A 14402-nucleotide genomic window follows, 5' to 3' on the forward strand; every position below is an offset into this window, starting at 1 on the left:
AGTAATGTTCTACAGACATATTTATGACTATCTAATGTAATGATTATATTGTTACAAATGCCAAATCAACATAATTGTCACTACCTAATATAATCTATGGAAATAAGAAATGAGATGTGCTGACTCTTAGAGTAGAAAAAAACCTCTGCTGCATCACTAGTTGAGCAAATCCAAAAGTTTCAAGTGCTAGTTACCAAGCACAACTACAAAATACCTAAGAATTAAGAATTAGGTATTTTGTAATTAGGACATTAAAGGAAGAACATTAGGACATTAAAGGAAGATGTTGTCAGTGTAAGCAAAGGATGGTTTAATCTCTTCAAAAAGTGAACTAGTTGGTATAATACCAGAAGAAAAATGCATTTAATAATCAAGTCAACCTCATAACTATAAACCTCTTATGAGTTTGTTTTTCAACTATATTTCAAAATAAATGAAGTTATAAAAAGGAAGATATCTGTAAATAAACTTCCAAATAAAAGTGTTTTTAATCAAACACTTTTGATTAAACAAAATCAAGAATCAAAGATTAAACTTATAAAGTGACTTGTTAGAAAGTATATATATTTACCTGATCAATATGAAGTAATCCACAATGCATTATATTGTAGAAGTGTGTTAGAAAATCTCTATTTGGAGAAACATCTTGTCTTCTTTTCATTGTATTGCAAATAAGTTTATAAGCATGTAATTTACCTTGTTTATATTTATCAGTTAACATGGTTGCCTACAATTAAAAGATGTTGGTTTTAATACCAAAGTCAAATACTTTTTGCAAATACTTAAGCAACTGAATATAGCAAGCCATATATTTGTCTTCATTTATTTCTATGCTGGCCCATTTTCTTTAATGAATTAAATATCAAGATTACTGAAATTATTTTTATCATTAAAATGATACAACGTAGTTGTGAATAACCACACACTGTTTCAATTCAGAAAATGCACCAAACATATCAAATAATACTTAAAAGAATTAGTTCTTTAAAAGTACATAACAGATGCTATAACACAAATTTGCGATTTATATTTCACTTAAATACAATAGAAACATAATTTTCTGTGTTCATTTTTGTTTTATTAATCAAAATGATGTATCTGGAGGAAGAGGTTGTAGCTCAGTGGTAGAGCATGCGCTTAGCATGCACAAGGTCCTGGGTTCAATACCCAGTACCTCCATTAAATAAACAAACAAACTTAATTACCAACCCCCAAAAAAACTACCAAAAGAAACAAACAAAAACTGATGCATCCTAAAAGTAATTTTGCCAGGCCCACTCTCCTCTCTATATAATCCCTAAGGGCTACTTCAAAACTAAGTGCTCTAGAAGACTACACAGTAGTATTCTATCTCTCAAATGTCTAAGACTGACCACATATTTATTAACTAAGTAAAACCTTCAAATTAATACTTTATATGTTAAGCTTACCTTGAAAAGCCAAGGTGTAAGAATTCTCAGTGGAGGAATCAAAACTGGTGGAGAAGGGGAGGTCAAGTTATCAGTTGAAATGCCGAGGTTATCTCTAATCTGTAATTTTCAAACAAAATGCAACAAATCTATGAGAAGTGTCTTCTTTTCCAATTTGTTTTACCTTAAATTTGAGGTCCAGTTTGTACCACTAACTATATATTTAATCACAATAAGGCATCAGTTTGTAGTAAGGGGGTGGGTGTGTGTGTGTGTGCGCGCACGTGCATGCAAGAGACAGAGAGAAAGAATGCTATCTAAGGCTTTTCTATACTTCTTAATACTTCATTTTTCTTTCCTTTCCCTCTCATACCTTTTCTTTTCTTTTTTTACCTTAGCTAGATTCTGCCAAAGTTCACAGAGGTAATCAAAAACTTGTGCATGTATTTCAGGGTCCATAATAGCATTGACATCCCCCAAAATGCCTAGCATTCTTCGCCACATTACAGTAGCAACATCGGCATGCCATCCTGTGAGAGTGCCTCCTGCCATCACACTACAACATTCAGATGGAAATTCGCTGATTTCTATGGAAAAAAATAATATACCAGTGTCAGTAATTTTTTTAGGGAACTGATCACAAAAACACAAAGGAGGCAAATTAACAATCTTAAATATCTACAAATGAATAAAAGAAATGTCACTATGCATTAGTATTACTTTTTTTCCTGATAAGATCAAAATCTCACCAGTTTATAATTCCTTATTATGACAATAATTACTTATTCAATACTGTTTCTATCTAGATCTACCTAAGGAGAAAATGATGCAGATACCAGATGGAGAAATTTATGTTTAACATAAAGATCGTATTTTTAGGCACAAACTCTCTTTCATCTAATAGCTACTTCAGGTTACGTCATCAAATTAACAGAAAAATCTCAGGATGAAGAAAGAACCTTTACGAAGTCTTCCTAAGCTTGTTTCTTTATAGTTTAAACCTCCAAAGAAATATATTTCTATATTTTACAACTAGGTCAGACCTAACATTAAAAGGGGTATCACAATAGCATAAAAAAATTTAGACATAATCTAAAGTTTCCATAATTATATTTCTTTTGTTTATTAATACTGGCAAGATTATATATAAGACATAGATAACCTAGGGTTATCTATATATCTCATTTCTGTCACTAATTTTGTGATATTGTACAAATTATTTAATAAACTCCCTAAGACTATACTTCCTCATCTATAAAATTGATGGTGTAGATAAATGTCATTATAGATTTCCTCCAGCTTAAAAACAAAAAAAGTCACTATTTTACACAATGTATATAATGGAAAAGGCAAAATCATTAGAAAGACAGTAAAGATTTTTCCTACTTGATAATATCTCAATGTACTGGTAATTTATAAGGTCATACTTAGTATACATACATCCTTTATGCCTAATGGTTAACTTCTTTCTCTTTGCATGTGAAGTGTATAACAACTGGCTGTATTATTAAAAAGTTACCAGACAGTACTTCATAATAATAAAAAATGGGCTCCTGACATAAACTTACTAAAAAAATTTCAAAAACAGTGCAGTTTTAAGCATCATTGTGAACATCATCCTATTCTACAGAACCCTAATTAACAAGTGATAAATCAACTAATTTGTAGTTATGAAGGATACTATTGGGACAACTGACGAAAACTGACTATGGACTAAAATTACAGTGATGTATCAATGCTAAAAAATATCCAGAATGTGGCCATTATATTGTAGTTATGCAGGAAATGTACACTTATTTTTAAGACAGTTGCTTAAGTATTGAGGTATAAAGGGTCTGATATTTCCAATCCACTGTTAAATGGCTCAAAAAAAAAAGGGTGGGTACAATGGGGTTGTTTCTGTGCATTCATGTGTATGTGTGTATGGAGACACAGAAAGAGATAAAGTGGCAAAATATTAGTAAGTGGTGGATTTATCTGAAGGATTTATGGGTATTCATTTTACTACTTTTCAGTAAGTTTGAAATTTTTTTCCAAATGCAGGGGGAAAAAACTGAAAATAAAAATCAAAAGACAAAAAATTATAAGACAAAAGTAGGAAAGAAAAGGTCAGAAGTAATCTACAAATGAGAAAATTAGGGCTATGTAATTGCATATTAAGAGAATGAGTACCTTACAAAAAAAAAAAAAAAAAAAGAAAAGGCCAGAAGTTACATGGTTTTAATTTTTTCCTTTGGGGGTCAGAGAGTAAATTTGCTACATTACCAATGAAAACTGGCATTTTATATTATTCATTATAAACATCTTATCAACTGTGTCCTTGACAAAAGTTTCTGACATATTTGCAAAATGACTTTTTACCCTGATGCTTGTTACATCATGTACAACTTAGCAAAAATAATTTTTACTAACTTGTAGTTTCTAATGTGTCCTAGTCACTTTTAAACATTTACTTAAACATGAAAGTATTTCATTTGAATTGCCTACTTTTTAATTAAAAGTAGTTGATATATTTGCAGAATGACTGATTTGATCAATTATTTCAATAAAAGCTTGATTAGCAAGTGATAATGCTACTACTTTATCCTGTGAATAAGCAGGTACTTCAGATAAAACATTAAGAATAATGATGCCAAACTATGTATTTCCTGCTTTAGAAAACAGTACCATATTAATAAATGATAATATAACACACAAAAATAATGCAATAACTAATGTCAGGACTATAATCAACTATGATAAAATATCAAATAACAAAAATCAAAATGTAACTGTCTTTCTTTAAGGACAAGAAAAAATGTTACAGTAACAAATTTCCAAAAGACAGAAAAGTCCAAAAGACTTATGATACCTAATATATATAAAATAGATAATCAAGTTTAAGATGACTTATTTAAAATCTCCTGACACTAATGCCCCAAAAGGAAAAATCGGCAAATATCTAATTTCCAAATACTGCCTAGGTCATCTGGTGTCTGAAGAACAGAGTGGTGAAGCTTCTCATCAAGCTGTAGATCCTTCTGTTCCATGTGATCTATATTCAACGTGGAAGGAGAAGGTGTCTGTGACCTGGATCCCAGACCTGAATGGACTGGAGAAGCGCTTTCTGAACCTGTGAATATAATTTCATAAAATTACCATAAAGAATATATTTAACACTCTACCAAAGATATAATGCTTAAAACCTCCATAAAACACAAATTAAAAATATCAAAAGATAAGACAGTTATAAATTGGCCAAAGAGGTCAATAAAATCATAATACAATAGAAGAGGAGGGTCTGACTCAGTAGGAGAGTGTGTGTTCAGCATGCACAAGGTCCTGGGTTCAATCCCCAACACCTCTGTCAAAAAATAATAAACAAACAAACCTAATTACCTCCCTCCCAAAACAAACAACCAAAAAATCAGAATAGTATACAAGACTATATCTAGCAGTCTCATCTCATGTCTACCATGGGTCTAGTATGGAATCAAAACTGAGCATACCAGTTAACAGGAGCCATGAGTGAGAGCTGTGTACTCCCATTCCTGGTCCAGATACAGAAACTCTTGCTACTTTGTCTCACTTACTTCAGTCTTGAGGCAAGTCAGAAGAGAAATTTGCTCAGTGCTATATGGTACTAACACCACTAGCCTCGACATCTTTCATTTAAAAGCATGTTGAGAGTCAGCTATGGTTTTGCATATATTAACATTTAATTCTTTTTTTATTGCTGAGTACTATTCCATGGATATTTAATGAATGAATATATTACAGTCTGATTATCTGTTCACTGGTTAATGGATATTTGGGCTGTTTTCAACTAAGCCACTGTGAATAATGCTGTCATGAATTTTGAAATAAATTCTGAAATAAATACTTAGAAATGGGTATCTCATTCCCTGATTACTAGTAATGTTGAGTTTCTTTTCATCTAAATTTAAGGACAACTACAGTAAAAGGTGTTTATTGTAAAATAAGAATTTTCTCTAGTATTTCTCTTTGAGTAATTTAAATTCTGTAATAATAGGAATGTGGATCCAACCCAACTGGCTCCTGTCTTCCACTAAGCCCTTATTATGCAATGGGGCAGGCCAAAGTTCTTACTCATCCTCTGACAGAAAAGATGTGGAAAAGAAGAGGCAGGATGTGAAAACAGAGGATGGGTTCCTGCCTATTGAGTATTTCACTGGCCAAATTTCTTTTGTTTTTTTTTTGGCTGGGGAAATGTGCCTAACTCAGACATGCAGACATCACTGCTCCAGTCTTATAAGGTCCAGCCAACCAGAGGATGCAAAAACCACCCTACTGATATTTCATCCATCATCCATCAAAGGGCATCAAACTACAATGGGAATCAGAGTGAATCTGGATTACACACTGGCCCTCTTGAAATATGGGCCACTAGCTGCTCAGTCTCCCTCTGGTCACTGTCAACCCTTGTGATAATGTGACCCTTCATTTTCCTACTCAGTTTCTTGGAACCCACGTGTCATAGTATTGTCGGAACTGAACACACATAAAAAGTTGCTGAGAAGCATAATTTACTGTATAAATACAGAATATTAGGACATTAAAAAAAAGGCCTTCTTTTAGTCAGTGTGCTTTATGTTTTCAGTAATAAATATTTTGCCAAAAACATCTATAAAAATCTAGGCTGACTCTGAAAGTCAATGAAAAAGATATAGTACAATAGTTCTTAACTCTGTTTTGCTTAGCTATTTAAAAATCATTGCAGGAAATGCTCTGGTACAAACATGTACAAAATTTTGCATAGAGTTCATAGAGTTCCTTGAAACTTATCCATGTGGACTCCAGGTCAAGAAACTCTTACATTAATTTTCTTTTCCTCCATTGTTACATAAAGAGGAGTGAAAAAAATAATACTTAAACAGTAACAAGTAATATTTAAATCTATCAAATAAAATTCTGAAAAGGTTCTTGGTGGCTTAAAAAATGCATTTTAGGAATACATTCCCTTAAGTAACTTTACCAGTAACTGTCGCAACTTCAGTAGAGAAAGCTTGTTGATTAAGACTGCTTGTTTCAGAATCGATGTGAAGTGTAGTGAGACTAGCCACTTCTTGTTCTTCAGCACTCTGATGATGGCCAGCACCTGAATCCACATCAGCAGAGGATGCAACCCCAGTATCAGCTCCAAAGCCAAAATCTATCGGAAGAAATGCTAGTGTATAGAAATTCCAATTACAAAACAAAAATATTTACAAGAGACAGCTACTTCAGCAAAATGATAAAACATGAACATTCTCCCTAAATCTATTCTATTTACATACCACTCAGGCAAGTGTAAATCATGCTAACACTTTGAAGTTTACAATTAGAAATAAAATTTTAAAGGTCCTTATAGCCTATTATTAACAACAATAACGATAAAAGACAGATATATGATACATCATCACTATTCTTATCCATATTTTCTGATATCTGGAAATACACTTACTGCTTGTCAAGTTTTATAATCCTTAGAAGAGGTATATATAATAAAAATGGCACATATATGGTAAAAGTCATTTTTCTCTTAAATCCTATTTTCAGTCCGAGATCACAATAGTATACTATCCATGAGGGCAAGAAACGTACAGTTCTCCAAAGAATCTCCTAGCACTACACAACTTTGGTTCCCAAGCCTTTGACATTCTTCTTTAAAATTTTGGTACCCTTCACTGACTGACAAATACAGAATTACAGCAGAAAAGCTATGTACTAGCTTAATACCACTGATGTCATTTTAACATGAAGCAATTATTCAAGAAGGGTTCTAGGTAATGCAGCATTGAACATAACTATGCTGGATATTCTGAAGCACTGACCACAACTAGGTAGTGGTTTCCAAGTAAGACAGCATGAAATAGTGCCATCTCATAACCATGACTGTACTTTAATATCAAGTCCATCCTAACTCTTCCTTTCTACATGTCTGATCTTAAAATATCATGTTTTATGAAAGGACAGTGTTTTGTTTTGTTTTTTAATGTTTTTAGTTGGCAAAATAAAGTGGTCTCAACTTGAAGTGATTCCCTAAAAATTCTTCTGGAATTTCACTGAAAAATGAAATCAAAAATACTTATGTAGGAACCCCTAAGCAAAGTTAGAAAGGAAGGTGATGGTTATGTGATCCATAAGTTAGCCTGGAACAGAAAACAATGAACAAAAAACCGTATCACTCAAACAGAAAAAGATACTTGCTGTCAAATTTTCGGCCATCATATTGGAAAGCGCTGAAAGAATCCGAATGACTATCTGAGCTGATAAGATCACTGCTCCCTGCACTGGCAGGAGAAGTCCATTCTGAGGGTACACCTGGGTCATCAATAGGGCGCATTTGGCTCTGCTTGTTTAGAATATCAGGGAGGTCTTTGGGAATTTCGAGGCTGCCTGGACTACTTCCTCTTCTTGTCATAGTCTAAAAATTCAAAAAACATTACATCATTAAAAAATTTTTTTTAATTTTTGTAAGTCTGAAATCTTTAATTTCCAAGACAATCATCACAATAATTGTTGAAATTTAGGACATAAAGTAGGCAGAAGAAACACTGACTGAACAGTATATAACTATATGGAGCTGGAGCCTGAACTACCGTTGGTCTGCCTAAAGCAAAGACCCAAATACCATATGTGCTGGGCCCAAGACCCTGAAGCCTCAAAAGGATCCACAGAGTCATTAAGTTAAGACAGTGGAAAGAGCAAAGTAATCAAATAGAAAAAAAAGAAGCAAATGGAAGAGATAATGGAGGGAAGAAAGATGGCAAAGATGTCACTCTATAATGACTATATTACTTTTTTCCCACTTAAAGAAAAAAACTAAAAAAAAAATGTAATGGAGCTACACATTTTCACTAAAGATAAACTGAAATCCAAATGGAATACTTTCATTAAAAAAAAGCAATTCTACATATATTTATCTTTCCTTAACAAATAAGCTTTATTAGGAATAAAATTGCTTGTATTTTCATTTTGCCATAATTCTAATACTGAATGATAACTTGAACATCTATTCCAAAGTTATCCAGAATGATTAAGCAACTGATGTTTATGCTGTCAAAACTATGGGAGTTGGACCAGAAGACCTCCTATCCTCCTATGTTAACACTTCCTGCTGAGCGCTGACAGCAGGCATCAGAGTAACCTAAGAGCAAGATGAAAAATAGAAGAACTAGGAAGGTAGTGGCTTATATCTAAGTAGCTGAGCAAATAGGGACTCCAATCATTCACCCTGATCAAAACCATAAGCTGGCTTGTTTTAAATCTTCAGATAAAAATATCATAAAAATATAATTTTAAAGTATTAATTCAAAAAAGGGCTAAATTTCAGGGGAAGGCTAATTTGAATATATTACATACACATACACGTACATAAGTATGTATCTTTTAGTTTCTCTACCCTCCTCTCTAAAACCAAATAAATAAAATAACACTTACTGAGGCATTACCACTTCGAAGTCGTTCTGCTATAAACTCATCCATCAGATCAGGAACATTAGCATTGCTGCTGCCAATATCACTATTAAGAGGGGGCAGTTTTGAGCTCATGTCCTCTTTATTGACTAAAAATAAATAAATAACTATATATAGTGAGGAAAGACTTAACTGCATTTTCTAAATTTGAAACAAATAAAAAAACAGCCAAAACAAATTACCTATGCCATATCAATTATTTGCCAAACATGCATTAAAGAATAATTTCTCTCCTTTTAGATTTAATTTCAAGAATTAGTAAATTGATATTTATTTTATTTAACTAAGCAGATGTTAGTCAATCTTCAGTATGACCTTAAACAGCAAAGAAAGCTTATAGATAAGCACTAGTTGGAGTTAGGTTAATATTGCCTATAAAGAAACTGGTATATTTTTCTTTCTTCCTGCTCTATGCTTCTATTTGGAGCCTTAATAATTTATAATTCCTTTTTCCCCAAAGAATACGTGCAAGGAATAGATCCCTTGAGTTTAAGTTGAGGTATTTATGAATTAAAATTCTTTGATTTTGACATAATGCTTCTATTCGCTACAAAATCTAATTTTATTGCTTTAAAAAAAGATTTTATTTCCACAAAGGTTTTTGTTTAAAAAAAACCCACAATAATTATTTTTATTTTTTTAAATGACTACATTATGATTCACATTAACAAGAAAGTTTCAAACTTGGGAAACTAACTTACAGAAAATAAGGTATTTAACTATTATGCTGTTAAAAAGGTGACTCCTCTGCAACTAAAGGAAAATCAGCACTGTTTATACTTCTAATGAACTACAAAGCATTTCAGGTTAAGAAAACACACTGGTCAGGAACTCATTGTAAAATACCATTATCTTTATATTACTTGGCCAGGCTTTGCTCAGCTGTGAAATACTGCCCTCAAGTGGCATTAATGGCTCAATGCAAGATGCAGCGTTCTGTTAATCATGCTAACAAAACCGTGTTAAACAAAACAAATAAAATCAAAACCTACCTTACTGCTGAAAGTTAATTTTCTATAACTGTAAAGTTATTTTAAATTTGAACCAAGATAAGAGAAAACAGTTACCATAATCTTGCTTTCTGTAATCTGTCCATAGAGGTTCCATATTTAAATCATGATTGGCTACCATGAAACCTTTATGCACATCTAAAATCTCAGAAAAAAGAAAGTAATGATAAGTGTTTCACGGATGTAACGCATTCTATACAAATGAATGCAAAACTAAAAAGCCTACAGCTTGTTTGGAAATGGCTTAAATGAAAAGTAACTAAATCCACTTTGAGATTTAAGAAATAATTTCCTCTTTAATGATAGTCAAGTAAAAATGTAGATGCTTGGTTTCCATTATGTTATACAATGTCAGAGTAGTTTTCTACCAAGAAAATAATAAAACCAAATAAATAGCAGTAAAAATAATGAACCCAATTATGTATATAGCTGGGGACCTTTTAAATGTAAACTATAGGCAGGCAGGGGAGAAAGTATTCCAACTCCTCGGTAAACTTAATTTCAAGGTTCATGTAGTATACACTCAGAAAAATATCTGATTTAGACAGCCTTTGGAAGGTCATTAAAATTTTCCCGTATCTCCCTCTTTCCTATCTTGTTCAGCAGCAAAGAGGTTTAACTAAATGCTTTATAAGGGAAATTAGTAATTTAAATAAACATTTTATGCTGGGAAAAATACAGCTGGGAAAAGGCGCATGCATAACCAAACAGAGAGAAAGCAGTGACCATCCCAAAGCTTTTTGATTGCTTATAGCTTGCTTCAGTTGCATTAAGCCAAACTGGTGCTGTCTTTCTCCTTTTGCGCTCTGCACACTGTTAGTGCTCACCTGCAGCTTTCCTTCCAAAATAGCCCATTACATGACTGTACAGATCCCTCAGTGGAGCCTCTGGTGGCATTCTGTTCTGCCTCTGTGGGGAAACATTTGCCTTCGGCTTCGAAAGAGCATGTACAACAGTTTTATAAACGCCACCCAGGGAGCCCTGCTGTAGTCCTGCCTCATGACTTGATGACCTAAGAGTACTCTGACTACCTGACTGACTACTTGCAATTCCTTCTTTCTGTAAAATGACGGTGGGAATCTCTGTAGATTCCTTAACTGTCTTACTACTTACTGATGCCGCACTAACTGTATCTAGAGGCCTGTACACACCAGGTTTTACCAGCTCTGTGACACTATTTGAGCTGGTGTGGGGGTTGCTGGTGCTACTACTGCTGCTACTACTAAAGCCACTGAGCTTCCGCAGTCTCATCTTCCATGGAGCCTCCTTGTTTTCCAGAGGATTGTAAAACTGAACTGACTCAGTAGATGGTCTAAAAGTAACATGAACACTATTTCGTTTTTTAGTAGCAATTTTCATGATTTTGGCTCTGTGAGTTACTGTTTCAGACAAGCTCCTTTTAGTTGGAGAAAGCTTGCTAGTGCTTGTAACATGAGGCATTCTACGGTTAACAGGTGCTTTTAGTGTAGTTTTCTTGGCATGCATAACATGTGGGACAGTGATTTTTTCATTAATTTGCACACCCTTAACCTTTTCACCTAGTGTTGTATCTACACAGGCATCTAATTCTGTGGCTGTTTGTCTATACAGATGTTTCCTCTTTTCTTTATCACAAGGGCTATCTGAACTAGGTTCCGATGACTGTTTATCACTGTTTAGCTGTTTACATTTTTCAGAAGTTTTTGTTCTCATAAAGCTGTCTAACTGGTTGGTTGCAATATTACTCATGGAGACAGCTGAGTTTGGTTCTTTTTGAAATTGTATGTTTTCAGGAGTTCCAACAAACGAAGTGATATTTTCTGATTTACTTTCCTGATCTATGTATTCTAATTTATCTAAGGATGATTGTTCATCCCTATTTACTGCAATAATCAGTTCCTGCGAAGCTGCATCTTTACCTAACTCGTTTTTACTATGATTTTCCTGGTTTTCCTTAAAATATTCTTTCAGGGAGGAAAGAAGATCATCATCTCCTTCAAGGTCAATGTACTGGATTTGTTCAAAAGCTGAATCTGCAAGTTCTACTGGATCTATTAAGTGACAAAGATGGTCATATATGCTATCACCAACTTCCAGAGAAGACTCTCTACTATGAGTATCAGTGATGTGGCTTTCAGTGGATCTAGTTATTGAAGAAGCCTCTGTGGAACTCTGCAAGCTTGGCGCATGACGGGATGAACTGTCAATGACAGGAACTGCACCTTTGGCTCGTTCAACAGTGAATGGTTCCAAGATATCAGAAGTGCTGCTACTTCGAGGCAATGGCTGCTCCTCATTCAAAGCACCAAAAACTTCATTTCCAGTGTCTTCACTTTGTGAAAAATGTCTGACCCTAGTTGGACGGGGAAGTATTTGAGCATCATCAATATCTGTAAAAAACAGAAAAATTACATAGAGTAGGCACTATATGAATATGAAAAGTAATTATTCATTTCAATCACACCCTAAGCATATGCTTAAAAGTAAAAAAATTTGAGATTCTTTTGTAAGCTCAATGAAAGAAAATCTATTACAAATAGGAATCTGTTTTTAAAAAATGATATGGGCACAAGCCAACATAGCATGTAGTATAAATGAATTAGAAAACTACCAGAATACATTTTAAAATGTTAACATGCACAGAAACAGACAGTGAGGTAATGAAACATTTGGAAGTGCAATTCAAGATAGAGCTGTGCCAATAAATCAAGCAATTCAAACTTGCTATTCAACTTTTCCTACTTATTTAAGTTTCAAGCAGAATAAGTAGATCTTATCACAAAAAAGGTGATCTAAATATTTCATTGTAGGATCTTACAGGGTCTCATAAATTCCTGTTTCCTTCTTTACCAGCCAAGAAGCATCGTCTTTTCTTCAAATCTTGCTTATAACTGATCACATATTACAAATAGAAACCTCCAACTTCTACCTGAAGTTCTCTTTGTCAGGAAACTATTTATCTCTTCCACTGAGGTGTTTTACTTTATTATATTATTAAAACCTATTCATCCTACCAAATAAAATCAATACCTTGCTAAAAAAATTAACTGTACCTTTTTGTTTCTGATACAAACACCATTAAATCTACCAGGAAGAAACTTTCTCTGCCTATCAATGGCCCATTCCATTAAACAACCAATGAACCCTAAAAATAGTACCTATGTCCACAGTATTTCTTTAAAAGAATTAAAGATTTTAGAGTCAAAATGGACATCACATGTTACCTAATTTAGTAACTTTCTCACTGGAAACTGGCCCAAAGAGATGAAGACACTCTCAAATTTGTAACTATGAAGTCTGAGAAGCAGGCTTGGTGTACAATGTCATGGCACTGTTTTTGCTGCCTGAAGTGCTAAGTATGTGGTAAACCCTCAAAAATATTTAAGAAATTGAAAATCAAAATGTGAAGTACTATTTAACTGTAGACATATATACAAATTAGAAAGTTTAGAAGTAAAATACAGTGTCTATGAATCCATCATGGCCTTTAATGTTACCTAGAAATAACTTGAAAATTTTCTTTCAGAAGTCAAGAAAATACAATGAAAAAAGGACAAAGAGTCAAAAAGTCAGATGTTGTTACTCATTAGGTTTGTAACGCAAAAATTGTAAGTAACAAAACTCTAACTGAACAATAAAAATGAACACATTTAGATCCATGGTAAAACAGTGACTTATCCAAGATCACAAATAAATTTATTGATAGTGCTAGGTCTAAAACTTGGTTTTCTTATTCTAGACTCTGAGACCACAATTTCCTCATTTATCAAATGGGGATAATAAGTAAAAATATTCTCAGGATCTATGCAGTGGATTAAAGGAGGCTAGTCTGCATCACCTTCTTTGTATGCGGTCCAAAAGGAGTCACCTTATACTAAGTTCAGATCGAGAGAAGTTTGTAATATGCTGAGATTGCACTACATTCCTGAAGATACACATTTAGATTCTCGACATAGGTTAAATACAAAATATCTGGATAAATCTGAAACAGCTTCTTTTCATCATTAAGTTGAAGAGAATATAATACTTTAAAAAACTGATGTTGGTTTTCTACTTCATAAACTCCACTTAGAAATTGTTCTAAATGAAAAACAAAGCATTTCCTCAAAACTTCACATTTATACATTTATACTCATTATTTAATATTGCAGTAGGTAACTAATGCGTATTGACGAATGTTAAGTATTCTGGTTTATCTCCCATAATAGATCATAAGAACTTCTGTCTAGACACTACATTCAACATGCACTCTACTTTCTTTCCACAAAATATTTTAATAAGACTCAACAAAGGATAAAGATTATATAACTCTTCTATAAAAATTCTTAAGAATTTTATAGTTGGAATTTTATCAGCTGCAAATTCAAATTCAAGATCTTAAAACCTAATTTGTGAGACTAACAAATATATAAACTTCAGGGAAAAAGTAGAATATTAGTTTTAATTTTTAGTTCCTTTACCGGTATTTCATTTTTCTATTCTAAAGCCAGGAAAGATTACTGTGAAGTTGTCTTTTTAGGAATTTTTCTCCCAAACTTAGTCCTCA

The 14402-nt window shown here is 33.2% G+C and overlaps 1 protein-coding gene across 10 annotated transcripts in view; it reads right to left on the bottom strand.

Moving 5' to 3' along the window:
- RALGAPA1 (Ral GTPase activating protein catalytic subunit alpha 1) overlaps positions 1 to 14402 on the bottom strand; it is a 204683-nt gene that overhangs the window by 101629 nt on the left and 88652 nt on the right. For 4 of the 10 annotated variants that reach the window (XM_031453588.2, XM_031453590.2, XM_064485900.1 and 1 more), the window contains 8 exons: positions 10705 to 12246; positions 8832 to 8956; positions 7599 to 7815; positions 6385 to 6561; positions 4366 to 4521; positions 1803 to 1996; positions 1431 to 1529; positions 572 to 727 (listed from right to left, as the gene is read on the bottom strand). In XM_031453588.2, coding sequence (XP_031309448.2) covers positions 572 to 727; positions 1431 to 1529; positions 1803 to 1996; positions 4366 to 4521; positions 6385 to 6561; positions 7599 to 7815; positions 8832 to 8956; positions 10705 to 12246 — 2666 coding nt within the window. Of the gene's footprint in view, positions 1 to 571; positions 728 to 1430; positions 1530 to 1802; positions 1997 to 4365; positions 4522 to 6384; positions 6562 to 7598; positions 7816 to 8831; positions 8957 to 9934; positions 10016 to 10704; positions 12247 to 14402 lie in introns of all 10 variants that reach the window. The other 6 variants (XM_064485901.1, XM_064485899.1, XM_010983795.3 and 3 more) reach the window with 4 other exon arrangements.

Source organism: Camelus dromedarius, chromosome 5 (assembly GCF_036321535.1).
Source record: "Camelus dromedarius isolate mCamDro1 chromosome 5, mCamDro1.pat, whole genome shotgun sequence".
NCBI classification, from domain to species: domain Eukaryota; kingdom Metazoa; phylum Chordata; class Mammalia; order Artiodactyla; family Camelidae; genus Camelus; species Camelus dromedarius.